Source organism: Polypterus senegalus, chromosome 7 (genome assembly GCF_016835505.1).
Source record: "Polypterus senegalus isolate Bchr_013 chromosome 7, ASM1683550v1, whole genome shotgun sequence".
NCBI lineage: Eukaryota > Metazoa > Chordata > Cladistia > Polypteriformes > Polypteridae > Polypterus > Polypterus senegalus.
This window is the reverse complement of record NC_053160.1, coordinates 9,497,884-9,520,538: the sequence shown is the minus strand read 5'-3', so window position 1 is coordinate 9,520,538 and position 22,655 is coordinate 9,497,884. Positions and strand designations below refer to the sequence as shown.

The following is a 22,655-nucleotide window of genomic DNA, read 5'->3' as shown; positions in this document are numbered from 1 at the left end:
AAGAAGAATAAGTAACTCAAACCCAAACTCATTAAATAATAAAGCTGGTATCTTTTTTAACAGTGCCCCCACATCACAAACATTGACCCAGGGTTCAAATTCAGCTTCTACAACATTGCCCCCGAGAATTCAATTTTGCACAAATTGTTTCAACTCATCGCTACTAACAAGCTTGACGTGAATCTAGAAAGTCCCAATGTCACATTGCAGGTGCTTCAATTCAGTTTTTGATACCAAAACGAAGAGGGGTGCTGGCTTACCAAAGTTGGACTCCTCCCCGAGTTCTCTTCCATACTTCACCATGGCTTCACCTAGTAACGCTTCAGCCTGAGGGTAGCCTGGTCCCTTCTCCTGGCCCCGGATTTTGGACATGGTGTTGATCATCGACAGCTTTGCTCTGGAAGCTGGTAAGAGAGAAATGGAGGTTAGAAAACAAAACAAAAAGAAAACCTCATTAAGAAGGGAGTCCAATAGGAGTAAGAGCATCTTGTGAGTTATGGAGATGGACTAGGAGGAGGAGGAGGAGGAGGAGGGTGGGAGCATGCACTACATTAGAAGATTAGAACAATCGAGACAAGAACGGGCCATTCAGCCCAACAAAGCTCGCCAGTCCTGTCTACTTATTTTCTCCAAAAAGACAGTCGAGCTTTGAAAGTCCCTAACGTCTTACTGTCTACCACACTACTTGGTCGCTTATTCCAAGTGTCTATCATTCTCTGTGTGAAGAACAACCTTTTAATGTTTGAGTGAAATTTAACCTTAGCAAGTTTGCAACTGTGTCCCCGTGTTCTTGATGAACTCATTTTAAAATAACAGTCTTGATCCACTGGACTAATTCACTTTATAATTTTAAACAGTTCAGTCAGGTCTCCTCTTCATTTCCTTTTACTTAAACTATAAAGGCTCAGCTCTTTTAATTTTTCCACCTAACTCATCCCCTGTAGCCCTGGACTCAGCCTTGTTGCTCTTCTCTGGACCTTTTCTTGTGCTGCTATGTCCTTTTTGTAGCCTTGAGACCATAACTGGACCCAGTACTCCAGATGAGGCCTCACCAGTGTGTTATAAAGGTTGAGCAGAACCTCCTGTGACTTGTACTCCACACATCAAGGCGCTATATAACCTGACATTCTGTTAGTCTTCTTAATGGCTTCTGAACACTGTCTGGAAGTCGATAGCTTAGAGTTCACCATGACTCCTAAATCCTTCTCATAAGGTGTCCTCTCGATTTTCAGGCCGCCCATTGTGTATTCAAACCTCACATTTTTACTTCCTATGTGTAATTCTTTACATTTACTGACATTAAATTTCATCTGCCACAAATCTGCGCAAGCCTGTCTGCTATCCAAGTCCTTCTGTGATGATATAATGGGTTTCAAATTATCTGCTAATCCACCTATCTTGGTATCATCTGCAAACTTAACCAGCTTGTTACTTATATTCCTGTCTAAATCATTTATTTATATTAAAAATAGCAGCAGCCCTAGCACTGACCCCTGCTGGTCACCACTCTTAATGTCACCCAATTCTGATGAGGTTCCTCACACCATCGCCCTTTGCGACAATTCTGCACCCATCTAAAAGCATCGCCCTGAATTGCCACTTCTTTCAGTTTGATGCCCACCTCTCATGTAGCGCCTTCTCAAATGCTTTCTGAAAGTCCTGATCAATAATCTCATCTACTTCTATCCGGTCGTATCCCTTTGTTGCCTCCTCATAGAATTCCAGCATGTTAGTAAAACACTAATAACACTAATAATTCCTAATAACTCCTGTCCTTGCCAAGTGTTGCTCAATCTTATCCTTAATAATTCTTTCCATTAATTTTCCTGTGATGCATGTTAAACTCACAGGCCTATAGTTGCTTCGATCTGCCCGGTCACCCTTTTTATACAACAGGATCTTATTTGCCATTTTCCAGTCCTTTAGAATCTCTCCAGTGTGCAGTGACTTCCTAAAAATATGTGTCAAGGGTTTATATGTGTACTCGCTAGTCTCCTTAAGAACTCTTTGATAAATATTATCTGGTCCTGGTGATTTGTTTGATTTCATCTTATTTAATCTGAGCAGCTCTTCTCTCTGTACGATTTCCAAATCCCTCAGTACCTCCTTAGTAGTCCCTGTTACTGCTCTGAGGTTATCCACATCCTCACGTGTAGACACCTCAGAAAAATGTAAGACTATTTCCCTGTCTGTATCTTTTAATTCCCTTTTACTATTCCTGATGCACTTCACCTCCTCCTTGACTGATCTTTAACTACTAAAATACTGAAAGAATCTCTTAGGGTCGTCTCTCTCCTTATCTGCTCTATTCCTCTCCAACTGTCTTTTAGCCTCCCTGATATCCTTCTTAATGGTTGCCCTCATGTTCTCATACGCTCTACGACTCACTTTGCAGTCATTGGTCTTATATGCCTTATAAAGCAGGTTTTTTTTTTCCTTTGCAGCTTCTTTTTTAAATCTTTATTAATCCACTGTGGAGTTTTTTTTTTAATTTCCTATTAATTCCAATTTTAGGTATGTATTCAATTCAATTCAGTTCTTTATTGCCATGTGTACAAGTACCATCTACAACGAAATGCTTGCTTGCATGTGCCCCAGACAGTGAACATAGATAAAAAAAAAATCACAGTAAATCCATCCATCCATTATCCAACCTGCTATATCCTAACTACAGGGTCACGAGGGTCTGCTGGAGCCAATCCCAGCCAACACAGGGTGCAAGGCAGGAAAGAAATCCCGGGCAGGGCACCAGCCCACCACAGGGCACAATAAATAAATGAATATAAATAGGTAAATAAATAAAACCAGAATCCTAGGAATAAATAGAGACAGTGGCAGAAGTATATGTGCAGGTAGCAGTGGAGGTGACACAAGGTTACTGATTGTTCATGAGTCTGATTGAAGTTGGGTAGAAACTGTTCCTGTACCTGGAGGTGTGAGTCCAAATGGACTTTAAGTCACTTCCCAGATGAGGAGGAGGGTGAAAAGTGACAGCTGGGGTCCCGCCTGATATGATTCACTTTCCTGAGACAGCGTGTAGTGTGGATGTCATGGATTGCACTGAGCTGTGTGGCCGTCATCTGCTGTGCCGTATTGACCACCCGCTGCAGAGCTGTGCAGTCCTGAGCTGAGCAGTTGCTGTACCAGGATGTGATGCCTCCTGTCTGAATGGATTCCACAGTTCACCTGTAGTATCTGCACAGGGTTCTGGGGGACATCCGGGCCTTACTCATTCTCCTGAGGAAGTAGAGGCATTGTTGGGCTTTCTTGACTACTGCCGCAGTGTGACTTGACCATTTAAGGTCATCAGTGAGGGCCACTCTGAGGAACCTAAAGCTGCTGACCTGCTCCACAGCTTCACCTCCAATGTAGATGGGGCTGTGCTCTGTTGCCTGTTTGCGGAAATCCACAATCATCTCCTTAGTTTTGCTAACATTAAGTGTGAGGTTGTTGTCCTGACACCATTCTGCCAGGAGTCTGACCTCCTCCCTGCAGGCCGTCTCATTGTCCTCACTGATCAGACTTATCACAGTGGTATTGTCAGCAAACTTGAGGATGGTGTTAGAGTTGTACTTAGCTATGCAGTCATGGGTGCAGAGAGAGTAAAGCAGGGGGCTCAGCACGCTGTCCTGCGGGGTGCCAGTGTCAATGGTGATGATGGAGGAGGTTTTTCCACCAATACACACTTGCTGAGGTCTGCCGGTGAGGAAGTCCAGTACCCAGTTGCACAGTGAAGAGCTAAGCCCCAGATCCAGGAGTTTATCGATGAGCTGGGATGGAATGATGGTGCTAAATGCAGAGCTGCAGTCCACAAACAGCAGCCTGGCATAACAGTTCTTGTTCTCCAGATGAGACAGTGTGGTGTGAAGTGTTATGGAGGTGGCATCCTGGGTGGACCTGTTGCAACGGTAGGCAAACTGGAGGGGGTCCAGACTGTCAGGGATGATGTCCTTGATGTGTTCTAGCACCAGCCTCTCAAAGCACTTCATGGCTATGGGAGTAAGTGCTAATGAGCGGTAATCATTAGGGCAGTCTACTTTATTTTTCTTTGGGACAGGGATGATGCCTGTGAGCTTGAAGCGGGTGGGGACAGATGAAACTCTCAGAGATGTGTTAAAAATATCCGTAAAGACAGCAGCTAGCTGTCCTGCATTACATGTAACACATTTTAAACCTGTTCCACTGCTCCTCGACTGTCTCCACACTTAAAAGCGTATCCCAATCTATCCCACTTAGACTTTGTTGCATCTACTCAAAATTTGCCCTACCAAAGTTCAATTTAACAATTTTAGTCTTTGCATCTGCAGGCACTAATAGGTGGACCTGAAATCAAATTAATAGAGGAGTCTTCTCAGCTGTATATTCCTTCCATTATTGACAAAATAATATTTTTGGCATTGGAGATACAGAAACACAGAGAATATACACTTCAACAGTAATATTATTAAAAAGATAAGTTTGTCTGTCTGGTTACTATGCCCCTGTCATTCCAACAGATGGCGCATCACAAAAATATACTACCTACCTAAGATGGGTTGAAATCTAAGTAATTCGAATAGACCTGCACGTTAATGTTTGCAGCACACCACCTATTGGAATGTATTTTGTAATGCATGTAAGTAATAAAACGTATTACATTTATCATTCCAACAGATGGCGCATCACAAACATTTGTAGTAGTAAAATGAATTTCTACAAATGTTTGAATTGTGCCTTCTGTTGGAATGGCAAATGCAATGCATACTTCTCTGTTATTTGCCACTAGCTGTACTACCTATCTAAGATGGGTTGAAGTCTAAGTAATCAGCATAGACCGGTACGTTAATGTTTGCAGTACACCATCTATTTGGAATGTACAGTGCATCCGGAAAGTATTCAGAGCGCATCACTTTTTCCACATTTTGCTATTTTACAGCCTTGTTCCAAACTGGATTAAATTCATTTTTTTCCTTAGAATTCTACACACATCACCCCATAATGACAACGTGAAAAAAGTTTACTTGCGGTTTTTGCAAATTTATTAAAAATAAAAAATGAGAAAGCACATGTACGTAAGTATTCACAGCCTTTGCCATGAAGCTCCAAACTGAGCTCAGGTGCATCCTGTGTCCCCTGATCATCCTTGAGATGTTTCTGCAGCTTCATTGGAGTCCACCTGTGGTAAATTCAGTTGACTGGACAGGATTTGGAAAGGCACACACCTGTCTATAGAAGGTCCCACAGTTGACAGTTCATGTCAGAGCACAAACCAAGCATGAAGTCAAAGGAATTGTCTGTAGACCTCCGAGACAGGATTGTCTCGAGGCACAAATCTGGGGAAGGTTACAGAAAAAATTCTGCTGCTTTGTAGGTCCCAATGAGCACAGTGGCCTCCATCATCCGTAAGTGGAAGAAGTTCGAAACCACCAGGACTCTTCCTAGAGCTGGCAGGCCATCTTAACTTGAGCGATCGGGGGAAAAGGGCCTTAGTCAGGGAGGTGACCAAGAACCCGATGTTCAGTCTCTCTTTTAGAGCTCCAGAGGTCCTCTGAGGAGAGAGGAGAACCTTCCACAAGGACAACCATCTCTGCAGCAATCCACCAATCAGGCCTGTATGGTAGAGTGGCCAGACGGAAGCCACTCCTTAGTAAAAGGCACATGGCAGCCTGCCTGGAGTTTGCCAAAAGACACCTGAAGGACTCTCAGACCATGAGAAACAAAATTCTCTGGTCTGATGAGACAAAGATTGAACTCTTTGGTGTGAATGCCAGGCGTCACGTTTGGAGGAAACCAGGCACCGCCATCACCAGGCCAATACCATCCGTACAGTGAAGCATGGTGGTGGCAGCATCATGCTGTGGGGATGGAACTGGGAGACTAGTCAGGATAAAGGGAAAGATGACTGCAGCAATGTACAGAGACATCCTGGATGAAAACCTGCTCCAGGGCACTCTTGACCTCAGACTGGGGCGACGGTTCATCTTTCAGCAGGACAACGACCCTAAGCACACAGCCAAGATATCAAAGGAGTGGCTTCAGGACAACTCTGTGAATGTCCTTGAGTGGCCCAGCCAGAGCAGAGCCAGACTTGAATCCGATTGAACATCTCTGGAGAGATCTTAAAATGGCTGTGCACCGACGCTTTCCATCCAACCTGATGGCGCTTGAGAGGTGCTGCAAAGAGGAATGGGCAAAACTGGCCAAGGATAGGTGTGCCAAGCTTGTGGCATCAGATTCAAAAAGACTTGAGGCTGTAACTGCTGCCAAAGGTGCATCGACAAAGTATTGAGCAAAGGCTGTGAATACTTATGTACATGGGATTTCTCATTTTTTTTTATTTTTAATAAATTTGCAAAAACCTCAAGTAAACTTTTTTCACTTTGTCATTATGGGGTGTTGTGTGTAGAATTCTGAGGAAAAAAATTAATTGAATCCATTTTGGAATAAGGCTGTAACAGAACAAAATGTGGAAAAGTGATGCGCTGTGAATACTTTCAGGATGCACTGTACTTTGTAACGCATGTAGTAATAAAATACATTGCATTTATTATTCCAACAGACATTAACACAGCTTTTACAAATCCTGCATCAAATGTCTTATCATTTTCTAACCCACTGAATCCAGACCAGGGTCACAGGGGTTGCTGAAGCCTACCTCAGCTAGCACAGGGTAAAAGGCAAGAATAAACCCTGACAGGGCATCAGTCTATCGAAGGGCAAATACAAACACACACCAAACACACAACAGGGCAAAAAATTTTGCGTCACCTACACTGCATGTCTTTAGGCCGTGGGAGAAAATGGGAGCACCCGGAGGAAACCCAGGCAGACACAGGGAGAACATGCAAGCTCAAAGCAGGGAGGGATGAACTCAAAATGTATAATTTTAATTTACATTTTGTCACCCACGTGCACACAGGGAGCATCTACCAATCTCGGTTAAGGTGACATCTCCGTTAGAAATGTCTGAGGACGCCTGTCCCCCAATGTCTCCATCTTTTTCATCTGCAGACAGGAGGTCAGGTTTTAATGTCACTTCTGATTTTGGCAAGGAGGTCCAACAGCTTCAGCTCCGGGATCCATTTAAAGAGTGATGGTGCCAGGAGTCCAATGTTCACCGACGCACACGTTGCTACCGAGGAGGAGACCAAAAGAGCTAGCAAAGCCAAGGTGTCATCCGATTATAGATGTTCAATTACTGTCATTGGGCTTTACGTTCTTTCATCTTTGCTTATTTTAAATGGGGGGGACTCGGCTGGGCCGGGCGGACCCCAACCCTTTCACGATCTCCCTCTCACTTCTTATTTTGTAATTTTAATAGAATTCCTAATATTGTTTCATATGATAATTTACCACATGTACATGTATTCCATATTAAATTCCCAAGCCTATTTACTTCGATGCTTAGCTAATTCTGCATGCGAGGCTGCACCTGTATGGCGCCTCTGAGCTTCTGTCTGACCTCAGCTGGTGTACAGCAGGCAGCAGCGACTGCAGATTTATGCTTTAGTAGACTCCATTCTGTCAGGATTGCTTAAGCCGCCATCATATTTTGAGTTTTCATGTAGCGAAGGGGTGGCACCGTCACTCGTGGCCTGCCTGTCTCTGCAGTCCACCAGATTTACTGTTCCAGAGTTAGAGGAGCGCAGCTAAAATTTTTGTCCTCAGGTTCACTAATTTTAAAAAGCTGAATCAGTCCACATAGTTTATAGATAAGAGTCATAAATGATACATGGGGGCAGCATTAAGTATTCATGGAATATTTATGAGTGACGGTGCAAGCTGAGAGTCCTCCATGATTATCAGTTCAAGTCCCAGCTGTCAAGCCCGTCGGATCGAGAGCAGCTCCGGTGGATGACGCCGTCGATCTGCTCTTTAGTGACAGCAGCTGGCCATCGAATTCATTAACTGAATGGAAATCCGGAGCATCAGCAACCATACTGGGCAAGAGTTGTGAGTCCAGCTAGGGAGCCACATTACATTATTTATAACATGTAGTGCACACAAAAGGGCAAGGGACGTTCAGTTGGAGGTTAGGATGGGTGAGAAAAGACGTCAACGTCTAGGGGAGGGTGTCACACATAAAGGACGCCACGCAAGACAAACAAATTAGGGAAGCTCAGAAAGAGATCTCCTTCACTTTGTCTAAGTGTCTGATCTAACCTTAGATCTTCAAATGAGTGTCTGCTTAGAACTCCAAGAGCTAAAGTTAAAAGAAGTGGTGAGGCGGGCGGCCTTCTGCTATTATGCACCTCAAATCTGGAATAGCCTGCCAATAGGAATTTGCCAGGCTGATACGGTGGAGCACTTTAAAAAACTGCTGAAAACACATTACTTTAACATGGCCTTCTCATAGCTTCATCTTAGTTTAATCCTGATGCTCTGTATACTGAATTAATTATCATTACTATTCATGGTGACTCTAAAATCCGTACTGACCCCTACTCTCTCTTCTGTTTCTTTTTCTGGTTTTCTGTAGTGGCAGCCTGCGCCATCACCACCTGATCAAAGCACCGTGATGTCCCTACATTGATGGATTAAAAGCCAGAAGTCCACATGACTGTCATCATCAAGTCCTTACATGAGAACCCTAAATACAATGAGGACTGACTGAGGCCATTTATGTTAGGTAGAATGCCTAGAGGGGACTGGGTGGTCTCGTGGCCTGGTACCCCTGCAGATTTTATTTTTTCTCTCCAGCCGTCTGGAGTTTTTTTGTTTTTTCTGTCCTCCCTGGGCATCGGACCTTACTCTTATTCTATGTTAATTAGTGTTCTCTGATTTTAATTCTTACTTGGTCTTTTTTTTCTCTTTCTTCATCATGTAAAGCACTTTGAGCTCCAATATTTGTATGAAAATGTGCTATAGAAATAAATGTTGTTGTTGTTGTTGTTGCTGTTGTCTATGCGCGGACCGCACTGGGTGGCAGCAGTTAGAATTAGCAATTAGAAACAGAAGGTGGAGTGGTGATGATAAGCAAGCTAAGGTCAAAACCAGGTAGTCAGAACATTAGAACATTAGAAGACTCTGGGCGAGAACAGACCATTCAGCCCAGCAAAGCTCGCCAGTCCTGTCCACTTATTTCTTCCAAAATAACATCAAGTTGAGTTTTGAAAGTCCTTAACATCTCACTGTCTACCACACTACTTGGTTGCTTATTCCAAGTGTCTATCATTGTTTGTGTAAAGAAAAACTTCCTAATGTTTGTGTGAAATTTACCCTTCGCAAGTTTCCAACTGTGTCCCCGTGTTCTTGATGAACTAATTTTAAAATAACAGTCTTGATCCACTGGACTAATTCACTTCATCATTTTAAACACTTCAATGAGGTCTCCTCTTAATCTTCTTTTCCTTAAACTGTAAAGGCTCAGCTCTTTTAATCTTCCCTCATAACTCAACCCCTGTAAGCCCCTCAATCAGCCTAGTTGCTCTTCTCTGGACCTTCTTCTTGTGCTGTTATGTCCTTTTTGTAGCCTGGAGACCCAAACTGCACCCAGTACTTTAGATGAGGCCTCATCAGTGTGTTATAAAGGTTGAGCAGAACCTCCTGTGACTTGTACTGCACACATCAAGGCGCTATATGACCTGACATTCTGTTAGCCTTCTTAATGGCTTCTGAACACTGACTGGCGGTCGATAGCTTAGAGTCCACTACGACTCCTAAATCCTTCTCATAAGGTGTCCTCTCAATTTTCCGACCCGCCCATTGTTTATTCAAACCTAACATTTTTACTTCCTATATGTAATTCTTTACATTTACTGACATTAAATTTCACCTGCCACAAATCTGTCTAATTCTGTCTGCTATCCAAGTCCTTCTGTAATGATATAATGGATTCCAAATTATCTGCTAATCCACCTATCTTGGTATCATCTGCAAACTTAACCAGCTTGTTACTTATATTCCAATCCAAATCAATTATATTTATTAAAAATATCAGCGGCCCCAGCACTGCCCCCTGCTGGCCACCACCCTTAACATCACCCAGTTCTGATGAGGTTCCTCACGCCATCACCCTCTGCTTCCTGTGTCTGAGCCAATTCTGCACCCATCTACACTCCACACCCTGAACTCCCACTTCTTTTAGTCTGAAGCCCACCCTCACATGTACCACCTTATTAGTACAGTACACAACAAAGCCCAGGACGAGTCGGCTTCACACCCCTTGGTTTGCTTCGGGAGCCACTTGAACCCAGAAACATACCCGAGGATGAGTCCTGACATGTGAGGCCACACACGATCAGCAAGGGTTGATACAAGTGCATAGTACTTTTATGTAATAATGAAGCAAACAAGTGTCGAAACGTACAATGCAGTCCAATTTTTAAATAAGTACAAATCCATAGAATCAATTTAATAGTCAATTAAAAGTTCTAAATTCTAAAAAGTCCTCTCCAGGTTTGGGCGAGTAGGTTCTCTAAACAGTCAGTCCTTCTTCTTCCTTCTTTGTTTCTCATTGCCAATGGCTCATCCCACCTCTGGCACCATTTGTGATGGTCCGGGTCGGCTCCACGCACCTTGAGTGCTTGAACCCGGAACCGTCAGTAAGGTACCCGAGGATGAGTTGTTTGGTTATTTTATAAAAACTAAGTCTTGGGACGTTATGGTCAGACGACACAGCACACTAGTGAGACCACATCTGGAGTGCTCTGTGCAGTTCTGGTCATCACGGTACAAGAAAGACAGAGCAGCACTTGAAGCCATGCAGAGGAGAGCAACCAGGAGCATCATGGGACTTAAGGAGAATTAAACCTGTTTAACCTCGAGCAGAAAAGAACTGCATGGGCACCTCCAAATTCTCAAATGGCTTTGATAAAGCAGATCCAGATCCAGCTGGATTCTTTCAATTCAAAGGTGGAACACAAACTCAAGGACACGAGTGGAAATGAAGGGGGAGTGCATTTAGGACTGAAAGCAGGGAGAACTTCTTGACGTAAAGACTTGTGGGAATCTGGACGAAAATGACCAAGTCATGAATGAGAAATCTTGACGACCTTTAAGAAGACTCTGTATGAAATATTGGGACACCTCAGCGATTAGCTAAACAAATGAGAGACAGATGGGATGAATGGTCTCCTCTCGTTTGAATCTTATGTTCTTATTGCACCCAGGAAGTACTTTCAGCCCTGGGGGAACCACCCGGAAACACGGAATCCTCCTCCTCATCCTATCTGTAGCTCCTCCTGTTAGCTTCCAAGAAATCCAGCAGGGCTGTCCATCAAGACAGATAAACGCCATGCGGCCTTGCGGGTGTGTAGAGTGGAGATCCACCAGAGAGCTGCTGTATGTTGGGGGGGGGCACATTGACCTGGGATGCAGTCTCCTTCCTATCCATCTGTTGTAATGGCCTCCCGACCAGGCAACCTCTAAGTAGGATCTGTCTCATCCCACCGCTGCCACCATTTGGGACATCTTAGCCAAACCAATGAGCGACAGGGAGGCTCATCTCATTTGTCAGATTTCTTATGTTCTTATGATGTTATGTTTATGCCAGGGTTCCTCTTCTGGCTTATGTTGAGATTTCTTTTTTAGGTTGTCGTTTTTTCATATCTGTACCTATTGATTATCTTATTATTGTTATATTTTTGTTATTTGTCTTATTGTGTATTTTTCTGGGTGTGCAATTATGTTCTCTGATGTTCCTTCTATTTTGTGGGTGGATTCGCCAAAAGGCGGGGCCACCTGTCCATCACTGTTAAAGGACTGCCCCCCTGCCAATAAAAATATGGGGGGGGTATTTATTCAGTTCCGGTCAGGTTTTTTATTTATTGTGTATTGTCTCTTTGGTTTTGAGTTTTTAACTTATTTTGCTCTGTTTTACTGTAGGGTGGTGGATTCAGTGTTGGGTCTCACTGGGTCTTACCCTTCTAATAATAATAATGCTTTGCATTTATATAGCGGTTTTCTCACTACTCAAAGCGCTCAGCAATTGCAGGGTAAGGACTTTGCTTACGGGCCCAACAGAGCTGAGTTCCTTTTGGACATTTACGGGATTCAAACCGGCAACCTTTCGATTGCCAGCGCAGATCCCAAGCCTCAGAGCCACCACTGCGCCAAGCACTTCTGTCTGAGAGGCGGACTTCAGTCGTCAGGAGGACACTTTTAGATGCTGCCTTCCGCTGAGCGAAGTACTGTGAGTAACGGGAAGAAAGAGAAAGCGTGATTGTTTGCACCTCACAAAGCTAGAGAATTCCTTAGAAATAATGTGCGACAGATGAAGCAGCATAAGTTTGTTTTTTTTTTTTGTTCGTATTAAATTGTTTGCGTATTTATGTATATTTCAAAAAACCAATAAGTTATTCCTTTGTTAATGTTAAATGAGTAAAGAACCAGGTAGTAATGATGTATATTTGAGAACTTATAAGGCACTGTTAACTTAGAATATTTAATTTATTAATATCGTTATAATAGTGGGTGGCATGGTGGCGCAGTTAGGAGACCCGGGTTCGCTTCCCGGCTTCCATCGGGTACTCCGGTTTCCTCCCACAGTCCAAAGACATGCAGTTTAGGTGAATTGCGATTCGAAATTGTCCCTTGTGCGTGTGCGCGTGCCCTGCCCAGGCTTTGTTTCCTGCCTTGTGCCCTGTGTTGGCTGGGATTGGCATCAGCAGTCCCCCGTGACTCTGTAGTTAGGATATAGCGGGTTGGATAATGGATGGATTGTTACGCTTGTAATTGTAAAACGTTTCTCAATAGTGCCTTTAGTTATAAAGGTGTCGTCTGGTGGCCAACTTCAGTATTGCAACTTTAGATTAATATTTGTGTAAGATTTGCAACGAAATTTTCCTTTCATTTGAGAACTAAGAATAGAGAGAGAGGGGGGGGTTAGGAGTCTGCGCTGATACAGTGCATTGCCGCAACCACAATATGACAAACCAACTCAAGATCCCAGATTAGGACCCGAGTGCAGCCATGCAATGGGTGACACCACAGCACCACACTAGTTCAGATAAAATGGAACCAGTGTGAGGTTTTTGTGGTGGCTGGAGTGCCAATTCTGCCACCACCCCCCAGGTTTTTTCCTGCAGGTTGGATCCACTTGAATTTTTATTGTAGACCACACACACTTATATGTACATCTGTATCTACAAATTAAAGTCTGGACTTGAAATCTACTTTCCAAGTGTTTTAATGGACACTCTCTACTGCGACAGCCAACCATTTCCGCACACACCAGAAGAAGTCCTTCAGTTGTTTCTCTATTTCACCTTCTGCCTCCTTTTTTTGCTCTTTCGGAACATTTTGGTTTTTTTTTTTGCTTCATTTTTGTGAATAAATCCTTTATTTATAAGGATGCCTTGTGAGACATATTTCTGAGAGCTGGGGTTTTACTGTTCTTCCTCTTGTAGGTATACTTATTGTTATTTTGTGACTTTCAGGAATATTTTTAACTTTTGAAGCCAAAGCCATATTTGGCCTGGTCTAACCTGAAGCCAGCCTATAGAGTTGAAGCACAGGCTGCCTTGGAGTGTTGCATTTTCAGGGAAGGCGGGTGTGGATACCAGCCTGCTCTCGAATCAGTTTTGGAGGCCTCACACCTTTGCTGTTTGTATGCTGCTGCAATCATAACAGTAGGATTCATTCCTTGCGACTTCCTTATTAGTGTTTTCTGACTTTTCATTCCTCTTCTTCACAATTTATAACGTTGATTATTAGATTGTGATTTGAGTTTGGTAAAAGATCGGTTTATTCTTTTTGGCATGAACTTGGAATACATCATATGTCTCTGTTATATGCCCTATTTGGGATGAGATTTATAAAAGCAGTGCTAATGTTTGTGATACACCATCTGTTGGAATGACAAATGTAATGTAGTTCATTACTAGAAATGTTTCTGATGTGCCATCTGCTGGATTGACAGAGACATAACAACCAGATGGACACACAGACACTTGTCCATTTATTAAGGTGAGCTAGCTGTGTTACCTGTCCAATCTAAGTAATCAATGTAGGACTATTAAGATGTGCAGTGCACCAGCTATTGGAATGTACAGTATTTTGTAATGCAGGTAGTAATAAAAAACATTGCATTTGTCATTCCAACAGATGGAGCATCAAAAACATTTTTAACATTAAAATGTACAGTATTACTACAAATGTTTGTGGGTTACCATATTTTGGAATGACAAATGCAATGCATCTGTCTTTGTTATATGCTGATATGCTGTTTGGTATGGGATTTACGAAAACAGTGTTAATGTTTGTGATGAGCCATCTATTGGAATAACAGAGACATAGCAACTGGGCAGATACACAGACACTTGCTATTTTATTACGGTGTACCAGCTGAGCTACCCATCTGGGGTGAAATCTAAATAATAAACATAGACTCACCATTAATGTTTGCAGGGCAACATCTATTGGAATGTATCTTGTGATGCATGTAGTAATTTAATGCATTGCATTTGTCATTCCAACAGATGGCACATCACAAGCATCTGTATAATAAAATGAATTGCTACAAATGTTTGTGATAAGCCACCTATTGTAATGGCAAATGCAATGCAATAAATTACTACATGCATCACAAGATACATTCCAATAGATGTTGCCCTGCAGACATTAATGGTGAGTCTATGTTTATTATTTAGTGCCAATGCCATTTGGTATGGGATTTTTAAAAACAGAGTTAATGTCATCTGTTGAAATGACAAATGCAATGCATTTTAATAATAGAACTGTCTGTGATGTGCCATCTGTTGGAATGCCAAATGCATTATAGTTTTCTTTGTTTAATGCCATTCTGTATGATATTTGTAAAAGCATGTCAAAGTTTGTGGTATACCATCTGTTGGAATGACAAATGCATTTTGTATGTCTTTGTTTAAAGCCAATTGGTATGATATTTGTAAAATCATGTTAAAGTTGGTGATGTGCCATCTGTCGGAATTACAAATGCATTTTAAATGTCTTTATTTAATGCCATTCTGTATGATATTTGTAAAACCATGTTAAATCTTGTGATGTGCCATCTGTTGGAATGACAAATGCAATTTATATCTTTTCCGGTTTCGTCCCACAGTTCAAAGACATGCAGGTTAGGTGCATTGGTGATTCTAAATTATTCCTAGTGTGTGCTTGGTGTGTGGGTAGGTGGGTGTGTGTGTGTGCCCTGCGGTGGGCTGGCACCCTGCCCAGGGTTTGTTTCCTGCCTTGCGCCCTGTGTTGGCTGGGATTGGCTCCAGCAGACCCCCGTGACCCTGTAGTTAGGATATAGTGGGTAAAATAATGGATGGAAGGATTGTTTAATGCTATTTGGTATGAGATTTGTAAAATCATGTTAAAGTTTGTGATGTGCCATCTGTTGGAATGCCAAATGCATTATAGTTTTCTTTGTTTAATGCCATTCTGTATTAAATTTGTAAAAGCATGTTAAAGTTGGTGATGTGCCATCTGTCGGAATGATAAATGCAATTTATATCTTTTCCAGTTTCGTCCCACAGTCCAAAGACATGCAGGTTAGGTGCATTGGTGATTCTAAATTGTCCCTAGTGTGTGCTTGGTGTGTGGGTAGGTGTGTGTGTGTGTGCCTTGCGGTGGGCTGGCGTCCTGCCCAGGGTTTGTTTCCTGCCTTGATCCCTGTGTTGACTGGGATTGGCTCCAGCAGACCCCCGTGACCCTGTAGTTAGGATATAGCGGGTTGGATAATGGATGGATGGATGGATGGATGGTTTAATTCCATTTGGTATGAGATTTGTAAAAGCATGTTAAAGTTGGTGATGCACCATCTGTTGGAATGACAGAAAAATAGCAACTGCATGTTCACACAGATGCACGGACATTTGTCCTTTTATTAAGGTGGATACTGTATATATAGCTGAACGTTACCTCAAATTCGAGCATTATTTATTGTTTGTATTTTTCATTTCAATTTTCAATTTAAAAAAAAAAAAAAATTGTTTCATTGTTCATGGTCCCCCATCTCTGACTAGATTTTCACGTCTGTTTTGTTTCATGCCCGGAGGTCTGCGTGTTCCAGGAATATGACGGAATATGGATCAATCCAGAGAGCTCTCTCCTTGTATGACCTTGATGGACTCATATCGACTGTCAAGAGTTCCAGGAGTAAAAATATGGCCACAATCGTAGTCCATGAGTTCATCACCTTGAACAGCAGACAGAACGATAGCTTCAGGTCCTTGAGGCTGTGCCATTTAATGATCTGAGCTCCACTGACAGCCTTACAAATCTTTACTTTCGGAGACACCAACACCGCACGCTTTACAGGTGTCAAAGGGGTCATATTTCAGAATAATTACAACAAAAGAGCAAACATTACCGCAAACACTACAAACAGAAAAGTCCCTCAAATCAAAGTGATATCCTCATCAGTGAACTTCTGTATTTACAGGCACCATAACGTAAAAATCCTCGGTAATAAGCTGCCAGGACTGTCTGATGCAGTACTCCCCACGCAGCCCTGCAGAGATCTTTTATAGCGGCGAGATTTCTGCAATATTCAAGGCAGAGACATTTTTCAATTCGGTGCAATCGCCGCTGTGACAGTGATTCAGTTGCTTGGAGCTCTCGTAATGAAATTATATTCCCCGAGTGACGCTATGAGCGCAACTGTGTGATTAATCATATTGGCAAGAAATCAAAGCAGAGGTCAACTCGTCGCGCTTTCATTACACGCATATAAAGAGTTCCTTCACTATTAGTGATATCAACAATAAAATCCGCAAAAATGAAACAATAGCCCCCCTGTCGCAGTACCCCTGTCATAACGAATGCTGCACTCTTTATAACTTTGTCAGCCTGCAAACTCAAAACGCCGTTACGCCATTTGGCATTCAGTGGAGCGCAAACATGCAGCCCGACACCCAGCAGTCAGTGTGTCCGCACAACGCGGAGGGGCAGACATGCAGGACCAAAAGCCACCAATCTAAGATAATGTGTGACCCGCAGTTTATACCGCAGCCGAAATAAATTAGTCGATACTTCAACATTTATGTCATTAAACACAATTCAGCTATGCACATGAAATTTAGCCCATGCAGGGGTAAGAATTTAATAAAACGACACGGACAAAGACGTCGCCACATTCTAATCCATAAAAAAGTTACGTGAAAAAATGGAATGAATGACACTGGGAAAAAAAGTACTCGGTACAATAAGGAAAAACTGTCAAGAAGCTGTCTCCACTCCTGCCTGTGCTAATAAGAATCGGCCGGATTAATGAATGTTGGTGATGTGGGACGAAGCGACTTGCAGAGTCCCAAAAATAACTAAACCCCGTTAAATTGCAAAGCCACTGAAAAGTTTGTAGCGTCGAGAAAATAAACAGCCACACGGGGGCGCCAAATCATCAACTATCACTTGCAGCACAAAAAGAGGGAAATCAGAGCTCCACACTGCAGAGAGTTCGGGTCACAAGCGAGAAGTCACCTTAGATAAGCTACTGACCGTTAGGGGCGGGGCTTGTGGAGACGACGGGGGCGTGGTCAGTAGGTCACCTGGGGCATTATCTCAGAATTGCGAAGTAAAGAGACTAAACCAGGGGTGTCCAACTCCTGTCCTGGTGGGCCACAATGGCTGCAGATTTCCATTCTAACCCTTTTCTTAATCAGTGACCAGTTTTCACTGCTAATTAACTTCTTTCCCCTTCATTTGAATAGCACTGTTTTAAAGGATTCAGTCCTATGAATTGATTTGTTACTTCATTAAATGGCAGCCAAACAGAAATGAGACGTGAAACGAGCCGACAGATGACCAGCTAAACTGGAATGGCAAACTCCAGCCAGTTTCACTCCAACCAGTTCCTTAATGAGCAGCCGATTCTTGCTGTTAATTAAAGCCGTTATTGAATATCAGGACTTGCTGCTCTCATTCTGCCACAGCAGATTGTTGGATATTTTGGTCACCTGAGCAGACCAACATGACCGAGACCCTCACCTTTCTTTATTTTCAGGTGAGCTGGTCATGTGGCGGCTTGTTTTGTGTTTTATTATTGTTTGACTGCTCATTAAAGAAAAAGAAACAACTAAGGGGGTCTGAATCACGTCAATTCAAACTGAGGCAAAACAAGTTAATCAGCAGCAAAAATGGCTCACTGATTAAGAAGATGGTTAGAATGAACTGTGGCCCACCAGGACTGGAGTTGGACTAGACCATTGGTGACAGTACCGCTAGTGCTGGGCGGTATGATCAAAATTCTATATCACGGTATTTTTCAAACTTATCCCGGTTTCACGGTATTCAACGGTATTTTTTCCCATGCATGAGGGGATGTTAACCACATTTTCCACCACAATTATTGCAGTAGACTGGTTAAGAATAACCTATTCCACTGTCATGAGCATTGAACATTGTCCAAAAAAACAATTTAATGTGCACACAAGTATTAGGGCAGAGTGGTGGCTCTGAGGCTAAGGATCTGCGCTGGTATCCCGAAGGTTGCCGGTTTTAATCCTCGTCACTGTCAAAAGAGACCCTACTCTGCAGGGCCCTTGAGCAAGACCCTTAACCTGCAATTGCTCCAGGGGCGCTGTACAATGGCTGACCCTGCGCTCTGACCCCAAGGGGTATGCGAAAAGTTACAAATTTCTAATACAAGAAATCGTATAAGGTGAAATAAAGAACCAAAACAGAACCAAGTATTAATACAGGTTTGCATGGCCCCATAAAGTGAGGGTGGCACTAATGAAGAGAAGGAATCACATTGCATGACAGTTGCAGTCAAAATACAGTAATCCCTCGTTTATCGCGGGAGATTCCAAGGTTCCAAGGCCAGCCACAATAACTGAGTTTCAGCGAAGTAGGGACACCACATTTATTTAATTATTTAACGTGTATTTGGACGTTTTTAAACCCTCCCAGTACTGTTTACAACCCACCCTTTACTCTATTAATAACAGGGACAACTGTTAAGCAATATGAAATCGGTAGATAAGTTTACAGTTACTGTATAGCGAAGTACACGTACCTATACTATATGACGTGATGATGGTGATGAATATGCTGTGCAGTAAAAATGATGACGATGAAGGTGATGATGACTTTTACTACTGTATTTTACGTCTCTTCAGACGGCTCAGCAGCAGCCTTGGAAGAAGGAGCACGTTTGAGAGCCATTGCAGGGGGTGAAAATTGAAGCAAAGTTCAACACAAAGAAACCACAAAAAAAATCACACACAGTACAGTGTAAAGTAAACCGCTCGGCGAGAAAACTTGAAGCGAAATGGCCATGACAGGGAGACAGGGGGAGGTGCTGTGGGATCTGGGCATCAGTCAAAGCACCAATCACGGGGCCCGATTAGAAAGCGGGAAGCTGTGATTTGTCGTCTCCCTCTCATGTACCAATCACAGCCCGTGTTACAACGCACTTAGTCACCGAACTTGTTTTGTTGTTCTTAGACTAGGAAATACTAGATAGATAGATAGATAGATAGATAGATAGCAGTATCTATCAGCAGTATACTGATACAAAGAAACAATATTAAATTAAATAGTAATAAAAATTAAAAAAATTAAAATAAAATTAATGTTAGCATTTACTCCCCTGAATGGAATTGAAGAGTCGCATAGTGTGGGGTCTCCTCAGTCTGTCAGTGGAGCAGGATGGTGACAGCAGTCTGTCTGGAGATGACACTGTTAAGTGGATGCAGTGGATTCTCCATGACTGACAGGAGTTTGCTTAGTGCCCGTCGCTCTGCCACAGATGTTAAACTGTCCAACTTTAATCCTACAATGGAGCCTGCCTTCTTAACAAGTTTGTCCAGGCGTGAGGCGTCTTTCATCTTTATGCTGCCACCCCAGCACACCACCGCGTAGAAGAGGGCACTCGCCACAACCGTCTGGTAGAACATCTGCAGCATCTTACTGCAGATGTTGAAGGACGCCAGCCTTCTAAGGACGTATAGTCGGCTCTGACCTTCTTTACACAGAGCATCAGTATTGGCAGTCCAGTCCAATTTGTCATCCAGCTGCACTCCCAGATATTTAAAGGTCTGCACCCTCTGCACAGTCACCTCTGATGGGTGATACTACTACTATATTTAAAAACCCGCGAAGTCGTGAATCCGCGAAAAGTGAACCGCGAAGTAGCAAGGGATTACTGTATAGAACCTTTTTATTGAACAAATTTTGCAAACAACTTAAGCTATAATTTTGACAACATATTTTCAACCAGGGTGGCACGGTGGCACAGTGGGTAGCGCTGCTGCCTCGCAGTTAGGAGACCCGGGTTCGCTTCCTGGGTCCTCCCTGCGTGGAGTTTGCATGTTGTCTCCGTGTCTGCGTGGGTTTCCTCAAACAGTCCAAAGACATGCAGGTTAGCTGTATTGGCGATCCTAAATTGTCACTGGTGTGTGTGCCCTGTGGTGCCAGGGGTTTGTTTCCTGCTCCCTGAAAATCCATGACATCCACACTACACGCTGTCTCAGGAAAGTGAACCGTATCAAGCGGGACCCCAGCCACCCTGCACCGTCACTTGTCACCCTCCTCCTCATCTGGGAAACGACTAAAGTCCATTTGGACGCACAGGAACAGTTTCTACCCAACTGCCATCAGACTCATGAACAATCAGTAACCTTGTGCCACCTCCACTGCTACCTGCACATACACTTCTGCCACTGTCTCTATTTATTCCTAGGATTCTGGTTTTATTTATTTACTTTTTTATATTCATTTATTTATTGTGTTCTGCGCTGAGCTGACGCCCTGCCAGGGGTTTGTTTCCTGCCTTGCGCCCTGTGTTGGCTGGGATTGGCTCCAGCAGACCCTCGTGACCCTGTAGTTAGGATATAGCAGGTTGGATAATGGATGGATATTTTCAACCATCCAAAGAGGCATTTAGACTTAGTCAAATATCCAGAGGTGCTGTCAAAAGTTGTATTGCACTGAACAAATAGTGAATATATTTTTTGTAAACCAACTACACTTTCTGTTAATGTTAACAATCTCTGCCCACCGACACGTTAGCTATATGCATTGCAATGGCGTTGGTTCTCTCGATCCACCGCTTGCTTTTTCTGTCGTAGGCAGCACCTCCAGAAAACGCGTCTACAAGTGACGTCTGACTCGAGTGTCCTCTGGCTTTTTCAGTTTCTCCTGAGGACGTGGAGGGTGCTAATCTTAGTGCCATACATTCATGGTACTCCAAAGCATGTTTGCGGCTACGGTGGTGCAGCACATCGCTCGTGTTAGCAATTTTAGCATTTGCAGTAAATAAATATAATAAATATTAAAACCAAAGTATCTCCAGACAACAGCAAAAGTTCTTCTGTGTCATCGTGTTCCACTTTATCGTCTGCTACAGCTTCCGTTTACGAATGTTCTCTGTCCATTTTCACCGCTCAATACCTCCACTAACACATGTACTGTGTTGCACGCGTGTTTAGCGGCGTAGCAGTCAAAAAGGTCCCCCCTTAAACAGTTTCCCGCTGCGCCACGTTTCAAACGTTCTTTAGGCTATTGAAACCGGTGTTGCGGTAAAAGAAAAATCCATATCATAACAAGAAATAAAAATCAATTTTCGGTATCAACGGGTATACCGCCCAGCACTTGGTACCGCATACCTGAGCAGAGCTGGCAAGGTGGTACTAAGACACATATGTGTGACAGCGGGTTAGAACTTCCACTCTTTGAAACAGAGCAACTCCCACACATCCACAGGGCGACCCTCCAAAGACCTAAGGCAGAAGGTGGCATGGCGCTACCTAACTTTCAGTTTTATTACTGGGCAGCAAACATACAAGCCATAAAAACCTGGACAAGGACACAAATAGATGAAGAGACACAGACTTGGTCTGCAACAGAAATAAAAAACTGCAGCACTTCTTTATATTCCTTGCTTTGTACCCCCAATAAGTACAAGTCATCGCCAATATACTAACAACCCAATGGTGCGTCACTCACTCAGAATATGGAGACAATGTAGGAAGCACTTCAAGCCAGAGAAGCTTTAATCCATGGCACCTCTGCATGATGACCACCTTTACCCACCCTCTCAAACATATGCAGTTTTTAATGTCTGGAAAACATTTTGGATTAAATCACTTAGAGATCTGTACATAGACGACGTCTGCGCATCCTACGAACGATTACACTCCAAATTGAACTTTCCAGCAACACATTTCTTTCACTACCTTCAAATCAGAAGTTTTGTTAAACAGAACCTGCCCAATTTTCCTCACCTCCCACCTGCCTCTATGCTGTAAATAATATTGATCAGTCTCAAGGACTGCATTTCTGTATATATATAAAACTATTTTACAGTCCCTTCCCTTTCAAAGATCCTAGAGGACAGTGAGAAAAGGATCTCTCAGTCAACATCTCAGAGCAGGAGTGGAAGGCAGCAATGCAGAGCATTCACTTCAGCTCCATATGTGCAAGCATACAATTATTCAACTTACAATTATACATCGAGCACATCTCTCTCGTTTAAAATTGTCCAAAATGTTTCCAGAACGAGAGCCAACCTGCGAACGTTGCAGTCGAGCTCCAGCCTCACTGGGTCACATGTTTTGGGCCTGCACCACATTAACATCATTCTGGACCAAAATCTTTAAGTGCCTTTCAGACAGCCTTGATGTCCCAACCACTCGTAACCCACTAACAGCTGTGTCTGGTGGGCTCACTGAGGGGCTTAAAATGGAGAAGGACAAACAAACTGTGATCGCCTTTACCTCACTATTGGCACGTGGACTTATCTTGGTCACCTGGTAGAATCCTAA

At 43.1% G+C, this 22,655-nt stretch overlaps 1 protein-coding gene across 1 annotated transcript in view; it reads right to left on the bottom strand.

Annotated features, from left to right (window-relative positions):
* The window catches only part of LOC120532312 (endophilin-A1-like), a 211,980-nt gene that overhangs the window by 24,538 nt on the left and 164,787 nt on the right, over positions 1-22,655 (bottom strand). The window contains exon 4 of the mRNA XM_039758211.1: positions 261-404. Within this exon, the coding sequence (XP_039614145.1) occupies positions 261-404 (144 nt within the window). The remainder of the gene's footprint in view (positions 1-260; positions 405-22,655) is intronic.